This window comes from Mustela lutreola, chromosome 14 (genome assembly GCF_030435805.1).
Source record: "Mustela lutreola isolate mMusLut2 chromosome 14, mMusLut2.pri, whole genome shotgun sequence".
Classification (NCBI taxonomy): domain Eukaryota; kingdom Metazoa; phylum Chordata; class Mammalia; order Carnivora; family Mustelidae; genus Mustela; species Mustela lutreola.
The window spans coordinates 75,678,144-75,701,930 of NC_081303.1; the positions used below are offsets into that span (position 1 = coordinate 75,678,144).

At 57.1% G+C, this 23,787-nt stretch overlaps 4 protein-coding genes across 9 annotated transcripts; 3 read left to right on the forward strand and 1 right to left on the reverse strand.

Moving 5' to 3' along the window:
• Positions 1-255: 255 nt before the first annotated feature.
• S100A1 (S100 calcium binding protein A1) lies at positions 256-3,850 on the reverse strand. 2 transcript variants are annotated; one of them, XM_059145929.1, is made up of 3 exons: positions 3,700-3,850; positions 1,567-1,719; positions 256-559 (listed from the first exon to the last, which is right to left on the reverse strand). In XM_059145929.1, the coding sequence occupies exons 2-3, from the start codon at positions 1,705-1,707 to the stop codon at positions 416-418; spliced, it is 285 nt and encodes a 94-aa protein (XP_059001912.1). In that variant the 5' UTR covers positions 1,708-1,719; positions 3,700-3,850; the 3' UTR covers positions 256-415. The 2 variants fall into 2 exon arrangements, with proteins under 2 accessions (XP_059001912.1, XP_059001913.1); XM_059145930.1 differs by lacking the exon at positions 3,700-3,850 and adding an exon at positions 3,320-3,466.
• Positions 3,851-4,337: 487 nt separating this feature from the next.
• S100A13 (S100 calcium binding protein A13) lies at positions 4,338-12,518 on the forward strand. Of its 2 annotated transcripts, none has more exons than XM_059145928.1 (3): positions 4,338-4,471; positions 5,134-5,293; positions 12,020-12,518. In XM_059145928.1, exons 2-3 carry the CDS (start codon positions 5,141-5,143, stop codon positions 12,161-12,163), a joined length of 297 nt encoding a protein of 98 aa, XP_059001911.1. In that variant the 5' UTR covers positions 4,338-4,471; positions 5,134-5,140; the 3' UTR covers positions 12,164-12,518. The 2 variants fall into 2 exon arrangements, with proteins under 2 accessions (XP_059001911.1, XP_059001910.1); XM_059145927.1 differs by lacking the exon at positions 4,338-4,471 and adding an exon at positions 4,624-4,788.
• On the forward strand, positions 5,156-16,433 carry S100A14 (S100 calcium binding protein A14). 2 transcript variants are annotated; one of them, XM_059145926.1, is made up of 4 exons: positions 5,156-5,293; positions 15,092-15,200; positions 15,860-16,006; positions 16,227-16,433. In XM_059145926.1, exons 2-4 carry the CDS (start codon positions 15,171-15,173, stop codon positions 16,362-16,364), a joined length of 315 nt encoding a protein of 104 aa, XP_059001909.1. In that variant the 5' UTR covers positions 5,156-5,293; positions 15,092-15,170; the 3' UTR covers positions 16,365-16,433. The 2 variants fall into 2 exon arrangements, with proteins under 2 accessions (XP_059001909.1, XP_059001907.1); XM_059145924.1 differs by lacking the exon at positions 5,156-5,293 and adding an exon at positions 14,619-14,725.
• A 1,521-nt stretch (positions 16,434-17,954) lies between these two features.
• On the forward strand, positions 17,955-23,494 carry S100A16 (S100 calcium binding protein A16). Of its 3 annotated transcripts, none has more exons than XM_059146099.1 (3): positions 17,955-18,132; positions 22,277-22,455; positions 22,753-23,494. In XM_059146099.1, the coding sequence occupies exons 2-3, from the start codon at positions 22,303-22,305 to the stop codon at positions 22,909-22,911; spliced, it is 312 nt and encodes a 103-aa protein (XP_059002082.1). In that variant the 5' UTR covers positions 17,955-18,132; positions 22,277-22,302; the 3' UTR covers positions 22,912-23,494. The 3 variants fall into 3 exon arrangements, with proteins under 3 accessions (XP_059002082.1, XP_059002084.1, XP_059002083.1); XM_059146101.1 differs by lacking the exon at positions 17,955-18,132 and adding an exon at positions 21,434-21,580; XM_059146100.1 differs by lacking the exon at positions 17,955-18,132 and adding an exon at positions 21,674-21,814.
• The last annotated feature ends 293 nt before the right edge of the window (positions 23,495-23,787 follow it).

A 23,787-nucleotide genomic window follows, 5' to 3' on the forward strand; every position in this document is an offset into this window, starting at 1 on the left:
GCCCCAGTTCCTACACAATGTCTCTAGCACATGGTAAGTCCTCAGTAAATATTCTTGGCAGACCGAAGGGAAATTCTTTCTTTCCAGCTGGAACTTTGAACACCTACCTTCCTGGGCCTTTGAGGATTCAACTAGAAAGATGTAATGTCCCCTTGACCTCTCCGAATAAGATCGCTACCCAGATAAGGTGAATTAGGGTTGAGGAACCTTGACTTTCTCACTCACTCCCAGACCCCAAAGGAGACACACAGCAGCTGACTAGAGAAGAGCCTTTAATGAAAGTTGAGCGGCAGGCTTGGCCCTCTACTCTTGCACCCTTGATGGAGGGTGGGCAAGGGTAGGAGTGCAGGGAGGAAAAAGTGGGGTGCGGGGGAATCAGGGAAGGGGAAGGGCGCTGCTCACTGGGGCTGTCTGCTCAGCTGTTCTCCCAGAAAAAGTTGTTGCAGGCCACTGTGAGGGCAGCCACCAGCACCACGTACTCCTGGAAGTCCACCTCCCCGTCTCCATTCTCGTCTAGCTCTTTCATCACCTTGTCCACCGCATCTGCATCTTTCTGGGCCTGAGAGGGAGGAGATGAAAAGGGAGACGCATAGTCCTGAATCGGGGGGGGGGGGGGGGGGATGCGGTGGCTGATTGGGAAGAGCAAGAGGCAGAACTACATGTAATTATGGGACTGTTGTCCTTAAAACTAATATTTGCAGCCTCCTGTTACCTATAGAATAAACCCCTTAACAAAGCAGAGCACTACTAGCATCTGTTACCATATTTTGAGGGCCTAGAGAAGCTTTACAGGGGTTGTCTTATAAAATTGTTAATTCTGACACAAATAGTATGAGGTAGGGTTCATTATTCCCAAATTAACAGCTGGTGGTTGAATAATGCGCCCAAGTCATACAGCTGGAAGGTGGGAGGGTCAGAACTGGAGCCCAGGCCCGATAGAACCTCCAAGCTGGCACGCTTTCTCCTGGCTTCTTCACCACAGGGCCCCTGTCAGCATTTGCAACCTGCTTTGCTACATCCTTTGCTCTGGTCAAAACTACTGAGCGTGCTCCCCGTCCTTTCTGCCAGGCGTTTGTTCATGCAGACACCTCCTAAAATGTCTACATTTATTCTAATAATATTCCCATGGACACCTATGGCTCAAGTGCCCGCTTCTTGGAAAAGCCCCCTTCAGCCCCGTTAGTATTGTCCCAAAGTTCTTTCTGGCAATTGTTACAGCTCTGAGTAGTTCCTAAGTGGCTGGCCCCAGGCTTCACGGGGAGCTTCCGGTCAGAGACTGCGGCCTCTTTCATGGGTCAGTCTTCCCCTTCTAGACCGTGAGGCCTCTTTAATGATGCATCTGCATGGGTTCTAGCACTTCATACGTGATTAACAAATTAGGGTATTTTGTCTTGAACCAGGAGAAGTGGGGAGTCCGAAAAACCCAGGCGAGAAGTCTGGGAGAAGAGGAAGACGGGAGAGAGCTGGGCTGGGGAGGGCCCCGGGTGGTCCTCCAGCCCTTGCCCGTCCACCCTGCCCCCCGCATCCGTCCCACCCGTCCCACCCTGCCCCCCACAGCGCGCTCACATCCAGGAAGCCCGAGAGCTCCGTCTGCAGCAGCTCTTTCAGCTCCTTCTTGCTCAGCTTGTACTTGTCTCCCTCCTTGCCCGAGTGCGCGTGGAACACATTGATGAGCGTCTCCATCGCTGTCTCCAGCTCAGAGCCCATCTCGCAGCTCACCTACCCCGATCCCAGCAGGGAAGCAAGTTGGGGACCCAGCTTAGGGCATCTGGGGTTGGGGTGAGCGGAGCCCTCAGAGCTGGTCTTGGTCCCTTCCCTGAAACCGCCCTGAGATCAGAGCCACACTGCAGTTATCGCTCCCTGGGACCTTATGATGTGGGAACCCAAGGAGGCCTAAATCTCAGCTTGTTCTCTGTGTGCCTCATTCCACATCCCAGCAGAGGGAGTCAGGGACTGGGGCCCTGGAGGTAGAGCAGCTGGAGCAGGCTGGCTCGAGGGGCCGGCAGTGGACTCTGCAGAGGCTCCCTGCTGCCTGGGTGGACACTAAGGAGGGTGGGGCAGGCAGGCAGGGACGGTCACAGGACACTGCCGTGCTCTATTTTTACCCTGCCTTGCCCTCCTAGCACAGCTGAGTTCTGTGGCTGGGGGCAGTGGGCTGTGTTCTCCTCTAAGGCCTTGATTCTGTGGTCTCCCTCCAGCAAGGAGTCCGATGGAGAGAGTGGCAGCCAGAGGGCCCAGCCCCAGACTTTATGGGGAGGGGGAGAGGCCTGCCTCTGGGCTTCCTGTCAGCAGGCCAGACCGGGCTTCCTTGGGTCCTTCACTCTGCTCTCTGAACAGGTCACTTCAGCTTCCCTGGGGAGGGTACCTCTTACTTCTCTGCGGTGTCAGGCCTTCCATCCGGTGATGGTAAGAAGGGAGAGAGGAATGACCAAGCCCTTCCTCAGAGCCAGGGCTCCCAGCGAGGGGGAGGGGAGACCTCTGGGGCCTTGTCCCTCCCGCGGCCCTCTCCCCTGTCTAGGCCCAGCCTGGATGATGTGAGGACAATGGCAGTGGGAAAACCGGTCTGATATACGCTGGGGGAGAGAAAAGGCTGAGGATGTCCTCTGAAGGGGCTGGAGAGAAGAGAGGAAAATGGGGGGCGGGTACTGAGGCGGGGGACTGCCAAGCCAAGCCAGCGGGCCTCTTTCTTTTGGCCTCGGGATGGTCATCCCCTCCGCAGCCTCAGGGGGAAGGGGCAGCTCCGGTGTCTCAGATCAGGTGTCCTTGTCCTTCCCCAGGCCTGGGGGGCTGAACAATGGGCCCTGATCGGATGACATTCCCCCTTTACAATGGGAACCTTGTGAGTGTCACCTGAACTCTGGACAAGAGAAGGAGTTGTCACAGAGACATGGGGGAGATGGAATCCAAGCCTGGACTGATGGAGGGGATAAGGGTGCTTGTGGGGGAGGGCTGTTGGTGGCTCAGTTACTGGCCCCATCCAGGAGGAGCACTTAGGGCTTGCCTGGAGCCCTTGAGCAGCCTGGGATTTTCCGTAGGGGCTAGGAGAGGACTCTGGCAGGGAGGGGCGGACAGGAAAACACAGGGGAAGACTTGAAGGAGAGAGGAGTCTGGAAGTCTGGGCCAAGAAAGGAGGAGGAGAAGGGAAGGCCATGTGAAAGGAGTGTTGGGAGTGGGTGTAGTACCCTAATGCCCCCCCTCTTCATCTCACAGGGTCCATGCTCTGCCACCCCCAGACTTCCTGGGGACCTGAGCACTTGGCAAGGCTGGGCGGTGGGGGTGGGGACAGAAGCAATAGTTCCCTTTGCTTTCTTATTCTTACCCAACTGGAAGCAAGGTGGGAGCTGGCTCCCTTCCCCAGCACCTGGGAGATGGAGGGAGCCTTGGGAGGCCATTCTGAGGGCTCTGTGGTAGGTGGGCCTCATGTCCTGGGAGCTTGGTGGCTGGGCTCCCCACTGGCTTCTTCATTCTCGGAGGAATAGCATGGACCTGCCTCCGAGAGGTCCGACCTTCGTTGGCTTCCCTGCACTACTGTCCACACCTTGTCTCCCCCAAATCCTCAGCTGCTGTCACTTGAACTCCTCCCAGCCCCTCAGGCCAGCACAGTGCGATTGTCCCCAGGCTTTCGGAGGCCTGCTGAAGTCCCCTTTCCCCCAAGCTGGCCACAGCAGAGACCTAGCCCGGATGACGCAGGATACTCACTGTCAGCCTGGACCTGAGGTGGGAGCGGGTTCTGGACAGACAGAAGAGTCTGCAAGTGTGGCTAAGGGAGCTGTGTGGGGAGACCTGTCTGCGGTCCTGCCCCCGTTCCCCCCCCCCCCCACCGGCTCCACCCCTTCACAGACACGGGGCCAGGAGTGGACAGAGGCGCCCTCTGTCTCCTGGGCTAGAACAGGCTGGCCTGTGTCCTCTTGTGCAGCCTCAGTTGCCTCCCCCTGCCTGCTGGGCCCCAGGAGGCAGGGCCCAGGAGGAAGGAGGGGGGTGAGAAAAAGGTCCTGGGAGGACACAGCACGGCCTCCCCTCGCCCCACCGAAGCGCCGGCAGGAACGGGAGGGTCCCACTGGGTCTCAGTGAGGGGACCGCTCAGGGAACCCTTAGATCCTGGGAGTCTCACGGAGGGGTTTTAGTCCGGCCCCCGCGGAGAGACTTCGGTCCAGGGGCTCTTCCTCCTCAGCGGGGTTCCCCTCGGTGTGTGGGAGCCCCTTGGGGGTCTTGGGCCGCAGGGTCCTCCTCTCGGGCCTCTAGGACGCCCGCGCCTTCCCGCCTCCCCCTCCCCTGCAGAGGGGCGCGCGGGGGCCGCCCGGGGGACCCGGCACCCCGCCCAGAGGCTGGGGGGCGGGAGGCGGCGGGAGGCGGGCCTGGGCGGTCTCCTCGCACCGCATCCCCGCGCTGGCCGGACGCCTCCGCGCTGGGCGGGGGCTGTGCTCGCGCGGCCCCGCGGCCCCTGCGCCCGCCGCCCGCCTCCCCTGCCTCGGTGAGTCCGGCGCCCCCACCCTGGGCCCGGGCGCCTGCCCGCCCCGGGGCCCTCGCGGGCGTCTGCGCAGCGGGCTCGTCCGGGGGCTCGGGCGGCGGCGTCCCCGCGGAGGGCAGCGGCGGGCGGGGGCCGGAGCAGGCGGCTGGGCGCTGTGCCCGCTGCCCCCGCGGGGCGGGGTCTCCGCGGCCTGACCCTGACCGCGGCTGGCCGCCGGCCTGACCCCGCGCTGCCCCGCGGGGAGCAGCGGCCCCGGAGCGCGTGGGCCCCGCGCAGACAGGCGGTGGAGCCCGGCCGCCTCGTGACCCCGTGGGGGCCGGGTGAGCTCCCAGGAAAGGGCCCTGGGGACTGGAGGCCGCAGAGGGGCCGCTCCAAAGTGCCTCCTCTCAGAGAGGTCTCCGGCCCATAGGATCGCCACCATCAAGGGGTTCCTGAGACACCGGCGCTTGGAGGGGACCACCAGGCTCAGACCCAGAGAGGATGGGCTTTCTGGAAGCAGACACCCCTGCCCCCACCCACGCTGGTCCCCTGCCTCAGGCCCCATCCCTGTCCCCTGACTCCTTCCCCACTGCGCTGCTTCCAGCTGGGGCGGGAGGGGGCAATGCCAGGGCAGGGGCCGTCCGGTCTGTTCTATCTCTCCCTTTCTCTCCTCCCCTGCTCTACAGAGTCCTGATGGCGGCAGAGCCACTGACGGAGCTGGAAGCGGCCATTGAGACGGTGGTCACCACCTTCTTCACCTTCGCGGGGCAGGAGGGCCGGAAGGGCAGTCTCAGCATCAATGAGTTTAGGGAACTGGCCACTCAGCAGTTGCCTCACTTGCTCAAGGTAGGTAGGGGGTCTCTCGGCCTCAGATTTTGGAAGACAGTGGCTGCGGTACACCGTGGCTGGGAGGTGATGTTTCTGGGCACATAATGTGACTCCAGGTGTGTGGCGGAGAAGGGTGTGGGTGGCTGTGTACATGTGTAGCTTGGGGACACTGCGCTGGTGAGTGTGCAAGTGCCTTACTGGGCTTTGTGCTCCCCTCAGTGCTCCTGGAAGCCGGGGTGTGCCTCTCTGGTCTCATCTCCCTAGAACGGGAGGGGAGCCAGAGGTGCGTTCCGGAAGGGCTGTAGACCATCAGTGCTAGAAGGAGGCCAAGAGAAAACACTGTCCAAATTCCTCACTTCACATGTATAGAAACTGAGGCCCAGCTGTAGGAAGGGGTTTGTCACAGATGGAAACATAGCCCAGTTCATGGAGTGATAGATCCTCGGGGTGGGGGTAGGGGGCTGTAAGAAGGAATCTTTGACTACTTCTCACCCCCTCTGGGAATCCCCTCAGTAATGTGCCCAATCAGGTCACCCCTTTTCTCTTACCCGCTGGGCTGAGTAGGGCTGAGTAGGAGCATGGAGTTCATCTCCGAGTTGCCTAATTACAGTAGGCTGTCAACAGGCTCTTTTATACCCTTTCTGAGAATTTGCAGGCATGTGAAAGTGTGTGGATACGGATTTTTTAAAAAGATTTTATTTATTTATTTGACACAGAGAGAGAAAAAGCACAAGCAGGAGAGCAGCAGACAGAGGGAGAGGGAGAAGCAGGCTCTCTGCTGAGCAGGGAGCCTGATGCAGGGCTCAATCCCAGAACCCTGGGGTCATGACCCTAGCTGCAGTCACTTAATAGACTGAGCGCCCCCCCACCCAGGTGTCCCTGGATATGGATTTCTTAAAAAAAAAAAAAAAAAAAAAAAAAAAACCACAAACATGTCTTGGAAACAGTCTATCATCTGCAAAATCTGCTGCATCCCTAGCCTTATGAGACTTTTCCCTTCCTTTTCTCTCCAGAGACTTGAGACTCTAGGGTCAACAGTCCCTGTAGCTTTGCCACATGGTGACTGATTTTATCTTCAAATCCGAGTCCCTCCGGGCCTGGAAGTGCAGGAAGTGACCTCTTAGCTTTTTGTCACTGCTTCCAGATCTTTGTTTCTTCTTCTTCCTGCGACACACAGCTCCTTGGAACCTGCCCCCTTCTTGCCTTCCTTGTGGGTTCAGCTCCTGCTTTACTGTTTTTCTTTCTTTTTTTTTTTTTTTAAAGATTTTATTTATTTAATTGACATAGAGAGATCACAAGTAGGCAGAGAGGCAGGCAGAGAGAGAGGAGAAAGCAGGCTCCCTGCTGAGCAGAGAGCCCGATGCGGGACTCCATCCCAGGACCCTGAGATCATGACCCGAGCCGAAGGCAGCGGCTTAACCCACTGAGCCACCCAGGCGCCCCTGCTTTACTGTTTTTCATCATGGCTTTTGTTGGGGTCCTCCGTCGGCACACAGAATTCATTGCACACCGGAGCCTTTCAACTTTCTCAACCCCTAGCTTCCAAGGATTCTGTCCAGGTTCTGAGCACCCACTCCTCTGTTCTTGCTACAGATCCTGACATTACCAAAATAATGTACCACTTCCAGAATCTGTTTCAAGCCTCCTTGTCCCTGAGTACCACCTCCTGCCATTCCAGTTCTGTTCCTCCACTGTTTCCTCGGCTCTGCGGGGACCATCAGGCTCCCGACCCTGTCACCCCCTCATGCCCTGCGTTCTCTTCCCGCTCAGCTGCGTTCTACGGTCAGTCCCTCGGCTCCCTTGATCCTTTCTCCCTGCGCCGGTTGACAGAATCCCAACCCAGGTTAAGTCCAGTCTTTCACCGCCATTAACTGGAGGGTTAGAGCTACCATTCTCTCTCAGATCCAAAATAAGGCAAAAATGTCCATTCTCAAAAAAATAAACAACCTCCTCAATCTCTCTGTGGACCGTTCTGCCCCTGCACTTTGTGTAGCGGAGTCTGGCTGCAGGAAAAGGTGCTGCCATGTTGACTTGTCCCACTTTATTATTTTTGTTATTATTATTTATTTGATTGAGTATAGTTGATACACAGTGTTGACTTGTCTCTCTTTAATTCTGTAACAGACTGCAAGGGGGCCCTTGGCACAGCCGTCACCATTCGCCAGCTCTTTCAGATGATCATTTCACAACTTTTCCTCTCCAACTCTAATCCCTCTGTCCACATTGTCCCTCTCTCTAAGAAATTTTCTCAGAGAAAATAAGAGCAATCAGGAAACTCCTATGTACTGTCTCCCGGAGCCTATGAAGAGCTGTGTTGAGCCGCCTGCCTGTCCCCTGAGGCATCAGTCTCCCCCCAGGCAGACAGTCCTTCCTCTGCTGCGACTCCGATCTTTCTCACCCACTAAAACCTGGACTCTTAGAGTTCCTCCTCCTCTGTCTTGCATCATCAGTTTTCCTTCTCCACGGGATTGTTCTGATCGGTTTCCCAATACACTGTACTGCCCCCATCTTAAAAAAAAGAGAAGAACCCAGCCCTCTCTCTTGGGTCTGTAACTCCCTCCAGCTGTCTTCTATCTCTGTTCCCCTTTATAGCAAAACTCAAATGCAGCAAAGTTACTTACACTGATTTGCCCTCCTGGTCCAAAATGCTCACTCCTGAGGCGCTGGCTAGTCATCTTCCTCTCTGAACTCTGATTTCTGCTCAGATGACAAGTCCTCAGCTTTGCCTTCCTTCACCTTAGAATGCAAAGATCACCACCCTTGCCCTCTATTCCTTTACCTCCTTTATTTTCTTTTGCAACACACCCATCACAGCTTGACTCCTGTACACACTTGCATGTTACCAAGAGTGAAGGAAAGGACTCACTCACCATTTTATCTCCAGTGCTGAGAGCAGATACACAGTGAGTGAAATTGAAAAAAAAAAAAAAAAGCGTGTGAATTTGAAAAATATAAAAGGTTTAAATATAAAAGAATAAGAATTGCTGAGTGAGTAAACAAATAAATGCATCTTACCTACTGTTCTACAAATAGCTTTTTAAAAATGGAACCATGGGCCTGGGGTGGCTCGGTCAGGAGAATGTGTGATCTTGAACTCAGGGTTGTGAGTTTGAGCCCCATGTTGGATGTAGACATTACTTTAAAAAAAGCAAAATAAAATTTTTTTTTATTAATAAAATAGTATATATTTTTTTACGATCTTATTTATTTATTTGACAGACAGAGATCACAAGTAGGCAGAGAGGCAGGCAGAGAGAGAGAGGGGGAAGCAGGGAGATGTGATGTGGGGCTTGATGAGAAGGTGCGGGGCTCGACCCCAAAACCCTGAGATCATGACCTGAGCCAAGGGCAGAGGCTTAACCCACTGAGCCACCCAGGCGCCCCAAAATAAAATAAGTCTCAAGAAAATCCTGTAGGTAGGGGCGCCTGGGTGGCTCAGTGGGTTAAGCCACTGCCTTCGGCTCAGGTCATGATCTCAGGGTCCTGGGATCGAGCCCCGCATCGGGCTCTCTGCTCAGCAGGGAGCCTGCTTCCTCCTCTCTCTCTGTCTGCCTCTCTGCCTGCTTGTGATCTCTCTGTCAAATAAATAAAAAATCTTAAAAAAAAAGAAAAAGAAAAAGAAAATCCTGTAGGTATTTAACAGGATCATATAAAATTATATTTCAGGGAAAACTGACATCTTGACACTACTGAGTCTTTCAAAAAAAAGGGTACATTTTTCTAATCATGTTTTCTCTTATGGTCTTCAGTTCATTTTTCTTCACAAAAGCTTAATAGGTTTCTTTTTTTTCTTTTCTTTTTTAAGATTTTATTTATTAATTTGACAGAGAGAGACAGAGAGCGAGAGAGGGAACACAAACAGGAGGAGTGAGAGAGGGAGAAGCAGGCCTCCTGCTGCGAAGAGAGCCTGATGTGGGGCTTGATCCCAGGACCATGAGATCACGACCTGAGCTGAAGGTGGACGCTTCACCTGCTGAGCCACCCAAGCGCCCCCATTTGTTACTATTTTCTTTTTCTTTTTTTAAGATTTTGCTAATTTATTTGACAGAGACAGACACAGCGAGAGAGGGAACACAAGCAGGGGTGTAGGAGAGGGAGAAGTAGGCTTCCTGCTGAGCAGGGAGCCCGACATGGGTCTCCATCCCAGGACCTGACATGGGATCCCGGGATCGTGACCTGAGCCGAAGGCAGACGCTTAACGACTGAGCCACCCAGGTGCCCCTGTTTTATTTTTAATTTTTTAATTTTTTTGGCACCCCTGTTTTAAAACGATTTTTTTTTTTTAAGATTTATTTATTTATTTATTTGTCATAGAGAGAGAAGCGAGAGCAAACACAGGCAGACAGAGTGGCAGGCAGAGGCAGAGGGAGAAGCAGGCTCCCCACCAAGCAAGGAGCCCGATGTGGGACTCGATCCCAGGATGCTGGGATCATGACCTGAGCCGAAGGCAGCTGCTTAACCAACTGAGCCACCCAGGCGTCTCGGCACCCCTGTTTTATTTTTTTTTTAATTTTTTTAATTTTTATTTTTTATTTATTTATTTTTTTAAAGATTTTATTTATTTATGTGTCAGAGAGAGAGAGCAAGCACAGGCAGACAGAGTGGCAGGCATAGTCAGAGGGAGAAGCAGGCTCCCTGCAGAGCAAGGAGCCTGATGCGGGACTCGATCCCAGGACACTGGGATTATGACCTGAGCCGAAGGCAGCTGCTCAACCAACTGAGCCACCCAGGCGTCCTGGCACCCCTGTTTTAAACGGGATCTTTCTTACACTTTCTGACTGGTTAATATTCATACCCCTAAAAAGCACTGGGTTTGTGTGTTAATATTGTAATCAGATGCTTTATCATTTCTTTTTTTTTTTTTTTTTTAAGATTTTACTTATTTGACAGAGAGAGAGAGAGATCACAAGTAGGCAGAGAGGCAGGCAGAGAGAGAGAAGGGAGGAAGCAGGCTCCCTGCAGAGCAGAGAGCCCGACATGGGGCTCGATCCCAGAATCCTGGGATCATGACCTGAGCCAAAGGCAGAGGCTTTAACCCACTGAGCCACCCAGGCGCCCCCACTTTATCATTTCTAATAGTTTTTTGGGGGAAGAAATACAGAGGAGTGGATAAGAGCATAAGCTTTGAGTCAGAAAATCTAGGTACAAATGCAGATTCTAGCTTATTATCCCTGGTCATTTACTCTTTCTGAGCCTGAATTTCTTATCTGTGAAATAGACACGTAATAACATCTCCCTTGTTGGACTGGCTTTGCATTTAGTAAGTATTTATTGAGCACCTACTGTGCCCTGTGCTGACACTGTGCTAGGCTTTGGGTTACAGTGGCCAACTGGCATCTGCTATGTGCCAGACATTCTCCCCGGCCCTGGGCTTCCAGTGGTGACCAAAGTGGACAAGATCCCCGTCATTCCAGCACAGTGTGGAGTTAAATGGAGTAAGGCCTGTCCTGTGTGTAGAACAGGCCTTGGAATAGTCAGCACTGCTCAGTGCTCACAGTTGCCACGATGGTAGTCATTATGCTCTTGGTTTTTCCAAGCTCTGCAATTACATACTTGCTGATATAGTAAGAGGTGAGTTTGGCTCTTCTTTCCTCATACTTAATGCCTTTTCTTTCTTTCTCTTGATTAATTGTATGTTTCCCCTCCTCCCAATATAATGTTAAACTGGGCATCTTTGCCTTCCATGGACAATTCTTACAGTGTTTTGCAGTTAAGCATGATTGGGGGAGTGCCTGGGGGGCTCAGTCGGTGAAGCCCCTGCTTTCTCAAGTCATGATCCTGGGGTCGGGCTCTCTGCTCAGTGGGGAGCCTCCTTCCCCCAGTCTCTGTGCCCACCTCTCTTCCTACTTGTGATCTCTCTCTCTCTCTGCCAAATAAATAAATAAAATCTTTAAAGAAAAAAAGCGATTGTGGCTTTTACAAAGGTCTTGCTTAGCTTTTCTCTGAATTAGCTTTAGTTTTGTGCCTTCTGTGGATCTGGCGGTCTTCTCTGCCTTCGAGCAAATGTTGATCGAAATACTGAGCTTTGGGCTCTGCCTGCGGCACTTTCTCCAGTGTGACACCGATCTGTTGTTCCACAGACTGTGTCTTGGTTGTGATTGTTTATCTAGTAACAGATCCTTTGATCCGGGGTCCAGTATACAGTATCCTTTGATTTCACAGGCCTGTCCTGACAGACTTCGTCGAGGACAAAACCAGATACTCCACGTCTTTGCCATTCCTCTGATCAAACAGGTTAATAACCAAACCGGAAACAAAAACGAGTTGACGTTGGGCTTATGCAGATGCGCAACTTAGGGCTGTGAACTTCTCTAGCTTTCTGGGAAGGAGGAAGTTCTGAGAAGGCTCTGAGGATGGCCAGAGTGGATCCCTGCCCCAGGGCTCGCTGGGTGCCGTTGAGCAAATGGCAGGTGCGATGGTGTGCTGGGTCCACCTCACCTGTGGGCATCTCTTCCCAGCTCTGCATTCGGGGACGCCCGTGTGTGCTTCACAATCAGCCGTGGTGGGACTATTTACATGGTGGCCAACACTACAAGCCAGGTCCCCTACTTCCTTCGGGGGCCGCCACCCTAGGAGCCCGACAGGTGTGGAGAGGCTGTGAAGACCTGACACCATGGCCCTGCTGTCCCCGGGCCACAGTGGGGCAGCTCCTGTGTGATGAGAACGGAAGTCAGCAGCTCTTTTCTCTCTCCCTGCCCGAGAACCCTCACTTCTAACCCCAGCCCTTCTGTTGTGTCTCCTCAGGACGTGGGCTCCTTAGATGAGAAGATGAAGAGCTTGGATGTGAATCAGGACTCTGAGCTCAAGTTCCACGAGTACTGGAGACTGATAGGGGAGCTGGCCAAGGAGATCCGGAGGGAGAGGGCCCTGGAGACTCACAAGAAGTAAAGCTCCTGAGCAGAATAGTGCTTGGCAGGGCCGGCAGGGCCGGCAGGGCAGAATCCCCTCCCCGCAAAAAGCCTCTTCCTTGAAATACCCTCTCCTCTTTCTGCTCTTGGGAGTAGACAGTGGGAAAGTTCTGCCCTGACCAAAGAGTGGGTCCAAAAGTTATGACCTTTTGGGGCTCCTGGGTGACTCAGTTGGTGAAGCAGCTGCCTTCGGCTCAGGTCATGATCTCAGGGTCCTGGGATCGAGCCCCCCATGAGGCTCCCTGCTCAGCAGGGAGTCTGCTTCTCTCTCCCTCCACTGCTTCCCTGCTTGTGCTCTCTCTCAAATAAATAAATAAAATCTTAAAGAAAAGTTATGCGCTCTTGAAGGACCAAGAATGTTAGTTGTCTCTGAATTCTGCAGCGGCTCACACCAGGTCTTGCATGGGGTAGTGCTCAGTAACGAAACGGTGGATGAACGAGCCTATGGAACAAGGGGACAATCTCTGGGGTGGGTGTGGTGAGTCCTGTCCTTCTGGGGCCTTCTGGGGCATGGTCTCAGTCCCACTGTTCTTATTCCTGGGCTTTGATCCTTGGGTGTTGATGAGAGCCTGGAGCTGTGCTGGGCTTGCTGTCCTCCAGGCACAGAACTGAACACTTCCCTGTGTTAAGTTAGTTAATTCTCACAGCCCTTGAAGGTACTACTATTTTTTTCCACATTTTTATTTTAATTCTAGTTAGTTAACATACAGTGTGGTCATGATCTCAGGAGCAGACCTCAGTGGTCCCTCACTTCCACACACCACCCTGGGCTCACCACCACAGGTTCCACCCTCAGGCTTGTTCCTGTCTAGGCCCCACTTCGCTCCGGGGAGGCGCTATTTGTAAGTCCTGTGTTAGAGATGAGGAGACACATTTCGGAGAGGCTGAGCGCACAAAGACAAGAATAGGTGGAACTGGGTTGGTGTTCCATAGCCTCTGTGATGAACGGATCCTCTCTGGGTGGGAAACATGGGAACACTAGGCCCTCCCTCCTCCCTCCCTGCATAGCAGGGGAGAGGCGGAAGAACGGACACAAGGTTCTGGTATGAAGCCTGACATGGGCTATGGCGCCCCTCTCCCCATCCGCCTTGGCTTGAGGGGCGGACGTTTCGCGTGGCCCGCCCGCGGAGCAAGCCGAAGCAGGGCAGCCCAGTGGGTAAAGCTTTCCGGCAGCTGTCACTGCCGGTGTCTCGTGTCCCTGACTCCAGAGGAACATTTAGGCTGAGACAACCTCTCTTCCACACACCAAACACATCAGAAAGGGCCCTAGATTGAGACCTTCCATCTAAGTGCCCTCAGACTGAGAGGCCCTGGAAGGACCCCAGGCTGGGACTCTTTGAGGGGTCATTTGGCTGAAGATATCCCTGAGGGGAACTCACAGGGAGCTTCCCCACACTGAGAGACCTCAGGAGGGTCCCCCAGACTGACGCTTCTCCCAGGATCCAAGTTTGAAGCGTTCTTGGGAGAAACCTCAAATTGACCCCTCAGAGGGTCCCAGATTGAGACCATCAGAGAAACACAGGATGATAGGACACTCCTGGGGGGGGCCTTCTCATGGAGACACTTCTAGAAGTATGGGGGAGCCCTAGAAGGAGAAAGGGGCTGGGAGGGGCTTGGGAGACAGGCTCCTGCCTTCAGAGTTCAGGCTTTGGGATCTGCCCCATCCTTGCCTTGACCACACTGACTCACCTGCTCTTCTCCTTTCCCCGTCCCCATCAGGCGGGTGGGGGTGGGGTGGGGAGGAGGTGTCATTCCAGGCTTCCTGGGTGTCATCCTGGGCACTGGATTGGGGGGCAGTTTGGGAAGGCCTGGGGTTCTGAGGGAGGGAGCAGTAGGCAGCCCGACCTGTCTGGAGAGGTTGCTAATGGGCCAGGTAGCCCATCTGGGTCTCATACAGGTGGGCTGTCTGAGGGGAGCTGAATCGGGATCAGGACAACACTCCATCCGGGCCCCTCTCCCAGGCCGCCCTTCTGTGGCTCCTCGCCCCCCTCAGCTGTGGGGACTGCAGGTACGAGTGGCACCACCCAGACTGGCCCTGGTGGGAAGAGTAAGAGGGCATGTGTGTGACCTGGCAAAGTGCAGAGTGGCCCCTGGAGACTCCCATGTCCCTCATTCCCTCTGGACCACCAGCCCTGCCTCTGTCAGCCTCTGAGTCTCCTCCTTTCCTGGTTATTGACCCAAAGCCTCTCCACTTCCCTGCCCTACAATTCCTCAGGACTTTCCTCCCGCGCTTGAGCCCGCCGTGGTGCCAAGCCCCCACTCTTCCCTTCCCTTTCTCTGGCCTTTACTCTGCCTGCGGGTCTGGGGCCCGGGGCCGTCCAGGCCCAGCCCCCCAGAGTTCCCTTGGCCGCAGGGTGGGCGGAGCTCTGGCCAGTGGGGGGTGGGGCCACACTGGTTCCCCGCCCAGCCCGCGGGAACAGCGCAAACAGCGGGGGCGGTTCGGGGAGGAGGCCCCGCCCCCGCGCCCCGTCCTGCCCCCAGGTATAAGAGCTGAGCTCAGGTGCACCGACGCCTAGCGTCTGTCCCAACGGCTCCCAAGCAGGTAAGGATGCCAGGGCTTTTCGCGTAAAGGGCTGCCCTAACCCTGTCCAAAGGGCAGTGCTCGGCTCTCCTACCCTAGCCTGCCAGGACAAGGGCTGGGAGTCAGGTCCTACAGGCCGGGTGTGTCTGTGTGCGCGCAAAGCAGAGGTGAGGGGTGGGAGAAGTGGGAGGCTTGATCTAGGGGGAGGCCCAGAGGATTCCCTCTAAATGGGTGGTCCTGGGAACTGTGACCTTAGCTCCTGCCAGGATCCTGCGCAGGGACTGGGCCTTGCGTGGAGTTGGCTCTGACCTCGTGAGTGAGGCCGGAGGCAATAGTTGAGGAAGAAATACTGAGCCCTCCCCTCCCCTCCGTCTCCCTCCTCTCCAGGCAGATCATGAGCCATCGGCTTCCCCGGCGCCAGCCATAGGACGACACAGCTCTTGCCAGGACAAGCACACCGGGCACCATGGGACAGTGTCGGTCAGCCAGTGCTGAGGTGGGCCCGTGCGTGCCTGGCTTTTCTGTTCTCGTGCTCCATCTTCCACCCTGAGGGTCTGCGTCCCCACTGACTTCTGCCCCTTGCCTTGGGCCCGCCTTTTACCCTAGACCTTGCCCAGAAGAGCCAGACTCTTTTTTTTTTTTTTTTAAAGATTTTATTTATTTATTTGTCAGAGAGCGCGAGCGAAAGCGAGCACAGGCAGACAGAGTGGAAGGCAGAGTCAGAGGGAGAAGCAGGCTCCCCGTGGAGCAAGGAGCCCGATGTGGGACTCGATCCCAGGACGCTGGGATCATGACCCGAGCCGAAGGCAGCTGCTTAACCAACTGAGCCACCCAGGCGTCCCAAGAGCCAGACTCTTAAGTGGTGTCCAGCACATGCGATGCTGCGTCCGCACAATGAGCCCCCCTGGGAAGAGGTGTCTGTTCCTCTCGCTAGGACTCATCCTGCGTGGGGGCCTCCGGTGACAGGGAGGGAGCCCTGCTGGGCTCGCGGCGGAGGCCAGAGGGGGTGGGGGCTAGATGCTGGGCTCTGGAGTGGGGGCAGCTCCTGTGCCTTCCAGCTGCCTTCTGCCCCGCTGGCCTAGAGGGGCTTGGGGAGGTAGGGTGTTGTTGGGGTGAGTGGAGCTTCCCTGAGGTGGTGATGTCCCCCGCCCTCAGGATGAGCAGGAATTCAGCGACGTGGAGAGGGCCATCGAGACCCTCATCAAGAACTTCCACCAGTACTCTGTGGAGAGTGGGAAGGAGACGCTGACCCCTTCTGAACTTCAGGACCTGGTCACCCAGCAGCTGCCTCACCTCATGCCGGTACTGACGGGGCTCCGCCCCAGGCACCCCGACCCCCCCCCCCCCCCAAGGTCCTCAGGACCCCACCCACACCGCCCCGGGGCCCCAGGCACTCCCACCCTTAGCCCCTCCCCTTGCCTGTGCCAGGTGGGCCCCGGTTTGGCTTCCCGCCCTAGGGCAGGGTGAAGCCAGGAGAGGGAGGTTCTGCCTTGCTGAGCTGCGGTCTCTTCCCTTCCCTTAGAGCAACGGTGGGCTGGAAGAGAAAATCGCCAACTTGGGCAGCTGTAACGACTCTAAACTAGAGTTTGGGACTTTCTGGGAGCTGATTGGAGAAGCAGCCAGGAGTGTGAAGCTGGAAAGCCCTGTCCGGGGCAGCTGAGAACCTTTCCCTGGAATTCTTGGGGGGGATGTTGGGGCCTAGAAATAAAAGTCCTCTCTACCACCAGTATGTGATTCCCCGGTCTGCACCTGCTTCACCCCTGCAGGGCTCGAGTCCTTGGTGACCCTTCCCAGGGCTCTCCAACATTGCCAGCCCGGGAGTCCCCGCCAGAGGGAGGCTGGGGGGTGGGGGGGAGCAGGGACGGATATGGTGAGTGCCGGAGGGATAAGGGTGGTTTAAGGGCCAGGTACTTTAGTTGGGGGGAAGGGCAGAGAGGAGGTGGGCTACTGGAAATGATTTGAAGAAGGGGCCTGGGAATGGGGCAGGATATTTGGTGCTAAAAAGGGTCTCTGGGAACCTACTCTTCCTAATCCCCACCCCAAATGGTAGTTGTGTCCAGGGCTCCACCTTCCCGCCTCCAGCTCTGGCCCAGCCTCCTCCCTGGCCTCTTTCCTTGGGTGACGCCTCTGTCCTTGGGCGAGGGTCGGTCGGGGAAGAGAGCAGGGGAGGGAGAGGACCAACTGGGTGCTTGGGCATTTAAAGAATGATGGTTGTTTTGTATCATTCGATTAATAAAAAATGGAAAAAAAGTGAAAGATGTTGTCTTGACATCCACCCCTCACCTGGGACAGTAGGCGGTTTGGGGGGTGGCAGAGTCCTGGGTGGCAGTGGGATGCGTGGGGCTGCGGTGGTTGCAGTGGGAGTGAGTGGGACTTGCTTTTCCCATGGATTTGGCTTGAGGATGGTTACCAGGCCCCAAAGCTGGGGACTAGGTTGTCTCTGAAGGATAGGCTTCTCTTCACCAAGGGGCTGGTCCCCTGACAGGAGAGGGGGCCACAAGTGCTCACCCGGGAAGTTAGGAACCCAGGTGTGCTGGAGCCTGGCTGACTGGCAGCAAGAGAAAGGCGGGGCTGAGAAACAGGCCAAGCAGCCCGAACTCCCCCAGCTCTGCAGTCCATTATCTTTGGAGCTCGGGGCATGCTCCCAGAGCTCAGTTTCCTCATCTATAAAATGGGGTCTGCTTGTGGCTCACAAATCTGTTGGGAGGATAATGGACACGTCACATAAAGTCTTCAGTGGAGAGCCTGACGCAGAGCAGGTGCCCAGAGCTGAGGTCACTCCTGGCCAATTCCCTTGTGTGTTCTGGGGAAGGGGTGGCCCCTTCTCCTGCTGCACAGGGCAGGTCCTGGGAATGAGTGTCAGCTCCTGGAGGTCGCAACTGGAGTCGGAAGACCAGGGGCTCCAGGGCCGCTTCTGATTGGGGCCACAGAAATCAGGCATTGCTCCTGAAACCCTAACAGCAAGGAAGTTTCTGGGGCTGGCCAGACTGGCCTGGAAAGCAGCCCGAACTTGTCTGTTGGGGGACCCTGAAACTGGGCTCCCAGTGACCCCTGTGATCTGGGCAGGTGACGGCCCTTTCCTTCCTTCCTCCACCGACTAGATTCTTTCCGCTCCAGCGCTGCAGGGTGGGGAGGGTGCGCTTGTGCGGGGTGCCGGCTTCCACCGCTCCCTTTGGGGTGGGGTGGGGGGGGTGCTAAAAAAGGTGTGTATCCCTTTAACAAGGGCCCAACCCCAGGGCTAAGTCAAGAGGGAGCTCAGTGACTACCTCCCCACCGAGCCAGCTCAGACAGGCTGGAGGGAGTGGGACAGATTCTGGGAGCGAGGCGGGGAGGAGTCCTGGCCGGCTGAGCGGGGGGGAGAGCCGCTTGGCAGTGCCAGAGCCCAGGCCCCAGAGCCCTGCGGGAGAGGAGGCAGTCCGAGGAGGCAGGTGAGCACCCCCAGCCCGTCCTGGGAGGCCTGGGGCTGCTGGAGAGGCCGGGCAAACGTTTGGGGCCAGGGGAAGGGGCAGTGAAGGGAGCCTGGGGAGAAGCCCTGCCAGGCACTGACTGGATGATTCGGTTAATCGTTAATTTTCCCACAGGCTGGTGTGGTAATGGAGACTTCTGGTGGGGCTGGGGGCCAGAGAGGGCTTCAGAGGCGTGGATGGGGTGGGGAGATCCCCTCCACAACCCGGAGGCTGACGGGGCTCTTCTCCAGGGCCCGGGCCTCAAGGCAGAGTGCTTCCGAGCTTTGTCACAGCGGCTCCGACCCTCCCTCGACCTAAAAAGGACAAATGCGGATTGGTGGGGGTTGGGAGGTGGTCCGACCTGGACACAGGCCTCACCAGGCCCTGGGAGCTGTGTCCTGGGAGAGGTGATGCGGTCCAGGAGGCACCAGGAAGGCCCCAGTGAGAGCCAGCGAGCCTGGGAGAGGAGGGAGGCACTGAGGTGGCTTGTTTCCACCTCAGGACCCAGGCAGGTCCGTCCGCCCTCTGAAGGGTTGGGGCCCCGCTGGGCAGCTGGGGGTGAGGGCAGGGGTGCTCGGAGATGAGTGGGGTGGAGGGGTGGGGGGGCAGTGGCTCAGCCTTCCTCTATCCTCTGTCCTTGGAGAGACCAGGGGTGGAGGGCGTGAGTATCCATGCCGTAGTCCAGCCCCAGTCGTCTGGAAAATGCTCCAGAGGAACAGGCTTCTTCCGAGACCTGGATGGCTGGTGATGGGGCCTCTGTGTGTGGCCGTGTGATTCAGGTGCAGGGTCCCATGCGGGTGGAGACGGGGAGGCAGGGGCACTTGTGCCAGACACTGGCCTCCGGAAGCTGGAGAGGAGTGAGCAGAGGAGCATGGAGCGGGATGTTGGATGGGAAACAGCCTTGTAAATAGAGGGACAAGTCACCAGCCCGTTCGGATCACACCTTCCCTCTGTGCTGAAGGCCCTTGGGGCGGACGAATGAATGAAGAAGGAAATAAGTGAGTGACAGATGAAGAAGGAAATAAATGAGAAATGAGTGAACAACTTTGAGGTGTATGGAAGGGACACGGGAAAGGCCAAATTCAGGCTTGAGAGTGGGCCAAGCTCTAGAGAGGGATAGTGGCCGGGAGGTTTGGAGCTTCAGGGACATCTCCCAGTACCTAGAGACCCTTCGAGACTTAAGAAGAGCTTGTGTGGTGGGAAAAGAGGCTGGATGGTGAGTGGTGGACTGCAGGGGCCTGGGGGTGGCTAGGAGGCACTTGGAGGGCTGAGACCTAGAACTTGGGGGTAGGAGGCAGGACTGCTGTGGCCCAGACCCAGGGTCAAGGGTCAGAGCGCCCACAGGCTTTGGGAGAAGTCAGGAGGCTGGGCGGAGGTGAGCAGGCGTGAGGGTGGGGCCTTTCGGTTGCTCAAGGATGAATCAAACAAGGACTGGCCGAGGAGAACATCGGCAGAGGGCTGGGGGCTCTGGGTGTGAGGGTCCTTCGGAGGACAAGTGGTCCTCTTGTTCCTGATTTTGGGGAAGGCTCTAATGTACATGTCCACCCCCCCCAACCCCGCCCTGCTCTTAGGCCAGGACCTACCTCCTGCCAAGGCTTCCTAGGACCCTAGGACAGCCTGATGAGACAGCCTAACCGTCCAGCCTCATTCCGCGTGGCTGGTGGCTAAAGAGGGCAGGTGGGAGGAGCAGGTACCTGTGCGTGGGTGGGTGGCAGAGCCTGTCTCCTGGCCCCCAGGGGAGGGAGGGAGGGAAGGAGAGAGTAAGCCCCCCCCCCCCACGCCCCCACTATCCCACTCTGATCTCCTTCCTTCAGAAAAAGCTTCGGAGAAGCACTCATCCAGATGGAGAGGCTTCCCATTTGACTAGAAGGTGGGGGGTGGCCCACTGGGTACCGAAACCCAGGACTGTTGAGGCCAGCGGCTGACTGTCCCGAGTGCTCAGCTCTGTCTGGCCTGCGGGGCTGCCAGAGGCCAGGTAGGGGCTGGGACGTGGTATCGAGGGCAGGAGGAGTCCGAGAAACAAGACCCTAAGAAAGTGGGGAGGAGGGTGGGTGGGCCAGGGAGAGAGGGCAGAGGCGCAGCGCCCCTACACCTGATTTCCATCTCTTCCCTCTCCCTGACTAGTTCCCACAGGGCTCCTCACTTAGGGGGCAAAGTCCGGAATGGTTAGGGTTTGGGGTTCTCTGAGCTGTCTTTCTACTCCCAAAGCTTGGCTGGGAGTAGGCTTGGCACACTCCTTGGTGTGGTGGGTACAGCTTGTGGGACCCCAGGAATGCTGGCCGTGGGCCTGGCCACTCCCAACTCAAGGGCAGTGGGCAGCACTGTGTGGATCAAAACTTCTCTCCCTCCTCATTTGTGAGTGTCAGGGTGTTAGCCTGAAAGTCTTACATTAGACCTCACAGTCACATACCTTTTTTTGTTTAAAAAAAATATTTTATTTATCTGTTAGAGAGGGCAAGGGCACACAAGCGGGGGGTGGGGGTGTGCAGAGGGAGAGGGAGAAGCTGGCTCCCCACTGAGCAGAGAGCCTGATGGGGGACTCGCTCCCAGGACCCTGAGATCATGACCTGAGCCGAAGGCAGATACGTAGCGGACGGAGTCCCCCAGACGTCCCCAATCACACGTAATAAGCGAAGAGCGTGGGGCGAGGTTGTGGTTTCCTGTAGCTCCAGCTCCATTCTCCTCTTCAGACCAGAGTGGTCAGCTGGACGAGGCAGGGACAGAAGGCTGGAGTCCTGGTCAGAGATGCTCCTCTGTCTCTGCCCCCACTCCTTCCTCTGTTAGGGCCTCGTCCCTCGGTCACATCCTCCCTTCATAAAGAGCTACGTGAGGGGAATATTTTAGAAGGGCGGTCAGGGGCTGTGGATACCTGGCAGCAGGGCTGGAAGGAGGTGGAGTATTTCTAGAACATGCACCTCAAGCAAGCCGTTGGGCCAGACGGTGCCGGCGAGGGGAGACACAGAGATTAAGAGCAGTGTGCTTATGTACCTAGGGTTTTTAAAAAATGGTCCTAAAGTCTATGAGTCACACCCTTTGGTTCAGAAAACAAACGGCTGTGCCTATGACTCTGTCCTTGCCTCAGGGATGCCTGGTATCTGGGGAGACTGGACCCTAGAAGAGCCCGTGGCCCCGGCCAGTGCGGGCCCTGAGAGTCTGGGAGCGGGGGCGGGGCAGGGTGTGCAGGGCCGGGCGGGGGCCAGTGCCAGGGTGAGGCTGGGCCAAGCAGACTGCTCCTCCAAGTGGGGTCCTGCGAGGCTCAGGACAGGATAGCGGCTGTGTCTACTTTCGGGTGGCTGTGGCTCATTCCTGGGCTTGGGGGTGGGAAGGGAGCTCTGGGCTGGGGCTTACTTTGGGGGCGGCAGCGACTCACAGAATAGAGCCGCCTGTTCCCCTCATATCCTGTTATGCAGAGGCCTTATCCGCTTGGACTGTAAGTGCCTTTTGTCCTGGGGTGAAGGCCGCAGCTCTGTCTCCAGCTGGGGCGGACTGGCCTGGCTCCTACGTATTTTGGGGTGGGCGGCGAGGGAGGGCGGCCCAGCAGGGCGTGGCTGGGGGGTCTGCAGAAGGTCTGACTTAGTCGGGGGGGACATCGTCCTTTCCCGGAGAGGGGCGACCTTCCCTGGGCAGCCTGTCCTGCCTCCTGGCTGAGGACACTGGACAGGGCGTAAGTTCCGGCCCCTTGCTCTGTGGCCTGGGCCTGGGTCTCTGCCAGTCCTGCCCCTGGGGACACATTGGCTTCTGGTCTCCCGGCCCCTCTGGCTCATCCTAGCAGTTTCTAGCTGTGCCTGCTCACAGGGCAGGGGTCCTGGGCGGGGCAGCTGTGGGGAGGCAGGGGGATGGGCACTTACCCTAACCCTCTTTGCAGGGAGCTCTGACAGGCCCAGGGCCTGGGGCTGGGGCAGGGCTGGGGAGCCTGCCAGGGGAACCTGCTGGGGCGGTTGGGCTGGTGAGCGGCTGGATTACAGCAACCACAAGGTCCAGGCCCACCCTAGTGCCCCCCCCCTCCCCGCCTCATCCCTCCTGCCCAGGACCTGCCAGCCTGGGGACCCAGGGGGAGGATGAGGGCAGGGCTCAGAGGGGGTCTGGACTATGGGGTCTCCTCACCTGCCCTGTTCATGGCGCCCAGGCCCCCCCGAGGCGTGCGGCTGCGAGATGGCGGACGGTTACACGGAGCTGGAGAAGGCGGTTGTGGTCCTGGTGGAAAACTTCTACAAATACGTGTCGAAACACAGCCTGGTCAAGAACAAGATCAGCAAGGGCAGCTTCCGGAAGATGCTTCAGAAAGAGCTCAACCACATGCTGACCGTGAGGCCCCCGCCCAACCTGTCTGCCCCCCGGCCCCCCAAGCCCTCATCCTCATGTGGTTCCCTTCCTCCCTGTGGCTTCCGTCTTTTCAGAGTGGCCCCCCCAAGCCGGGGTCTCCCCCAAACTTCCAGACCCCTGTCCTCTCAGGGTACGCAGGCCCGACCGGGGGTTTGGGTGGGCTGGGTTTGCCTCCTCCCAGGGCAGCTGGTGCTCAGGTCCGAGCCACAGGAGTCCTGTGCCTAGGGCTCTGTGGGGCCGCTGCCCAGCCCTGCTGACCCCCCCCCCCTTCCTCTCCAGGACACGGGAAACCGAAAGGCCGCTGACAAGCTCATCCAGAGCCTGGACGCCAACCACGATGGACGCATCAGCTTCGACGAGTACTGGACCTTGATAGGCGGCATCACCAGCCCCATTGCCAACCTCATCCGCCAACAGGAACAGCAGAACAGCAGCTAGAGGACGTCTCCCACCACCCCTCCGTCCGGGGCACGGTCCCTGGTGCCCTTCCCAGGCTCCCCTCAGCCTCTTCCACCCACCCAGGCTCCTATCCTTGCTTCTCCCCCCAGACCTTCTGCTGGTGTCTCAGTCTTGGGGGGACTCCCTCGGCGTCTTCGTGGTGTCTAGGTCTGGGGGGGGACTCCTTCGGGTCTTCGTTCCTGGAGCCAGCAGGCTCTGGGGCCCCCTCTGAATTTTCAGTGTTTGGGGATCCCACGAGTTTCCTTGCCTGCTTAGCCCCGAACCCTCCCATGGCTGCTGTTCTGCCTGATTTTAGGTCTCTCCTGACCTCTGGAGGTCAGCTTGCTGCTGGAGGTCTTCCTGCTCCTGGCAGCAGCAGCTGCAGACCTCTCCCCTTTCAACACTTTTGGTGGGTGGAGAAGATTCCCGGGGACTCTCCTCTGGCTGCCTTGGGGTCTGGGAACGGCTGAGCAGGGCTGCTCCCTCCGCCAGCTGAAGCGAAGGCAGGATGGCTGGGTTTGGAGTCTGTACCCCTCCCCCAGTCCCCCTGTGATGCTCATTAAAGCCTTTCCGCTCCCTGGAACCTCATTCCTTGGTGGTCTTTGCCCTGGGGCCTGAGGCAAGGGGGAATCTCACCTGAGGGCCTGTATGACTGGGGCCCTGCGGTGCTGTTAGCCCTGGGCCAGCAGCAACTCCTGCTGGCTCCACGAGGGGCTGAAAGCCATGGGTCACCATCCCTGGGCCCTTGGAGCCCCCACGCAGACTCCTGTTCTACTTCCGGGCACACAGTGTGTCCCATTAGGCCTCTTTCCGGTCCCATGAGAGCAGCCCCAACCCTCCACCTGGCTCCCCGGCCCTCAGAGTCTTCAGGCACCC

What these genes read in the sequence shown, in the direction of transcription:
- S100A1 (XM_059145929.1), bottom strand. Translation starts at nt 1,707, where the DNA reads ATGGGCTCTGAGCTGGAGACAGCGATGGAGACGCTCATCAATGTGTTC. An exon ending in AGCTCTCGGGCTTCCTGGAT is followed by an intron (nt 560 to 1,566) that starts GTGAGCGCGCTG and finishes CCTCCCTCTCAG; the next exon opens with GCCCAGAAAGATGCAGATGC.
- S100A13 (XM_059145928.1), top strand. Translation starts at nt 5,141, where the DNA reads ATGGCGGCAGAGCCACTGACGGAGCTGGAAGCGGCCATTGAGACGGTG. An exon ending in AGTTGCCTCACTTGCTCAAG is followed by an intron (nt 5,294 to 12,019) that starts GTAGGTAGGGGG and finishes GTGTCTCCTCAG; the next exon opens with GACGTGGGCTCCTTAGATGA.
- S100A14 (XM_059145926.1), top strand. Translation starts at nt 15,171, where the DNA reads ATGGGACAGTGTCGGTCAGCCAGTGCTGAG. An exon ending in GTCGGTCAGCCAGTGCTGAG is followed by an intron (nt 15,201 to 15,859) that starts GTGGGCCCGTGC and finishes CCCCGCCCTCAG; the next exon opens with GATGAGCAGGAATTCAGCGA. An exon ending in AGCTGCCTCACCTCATGCCG is followed by an intron (nt 16,007 to 16,226) that starts GTACTGACGGGG and finishes CCCTTCCCTTAG; the next exon opens with AGCAACGGTGGGCTGGAAGA.
- S100A16 (XM_059146099.1), top strand. Translation starts at nt 22,303, where the DNA reads ATGGCGGACGGTTACACGGAGCTGGAGAAGGCGGTTGTGGTCCTGGTG. An exon ending in AGCTCAACCACATGCTGACC is followed by an intron (nt 22,456 to 22,752) that starts GTGAGGCCCCCG and finishes CTTCCTCTCCAG; the next exon opens with GACACGGGAAACCGAAAGGC.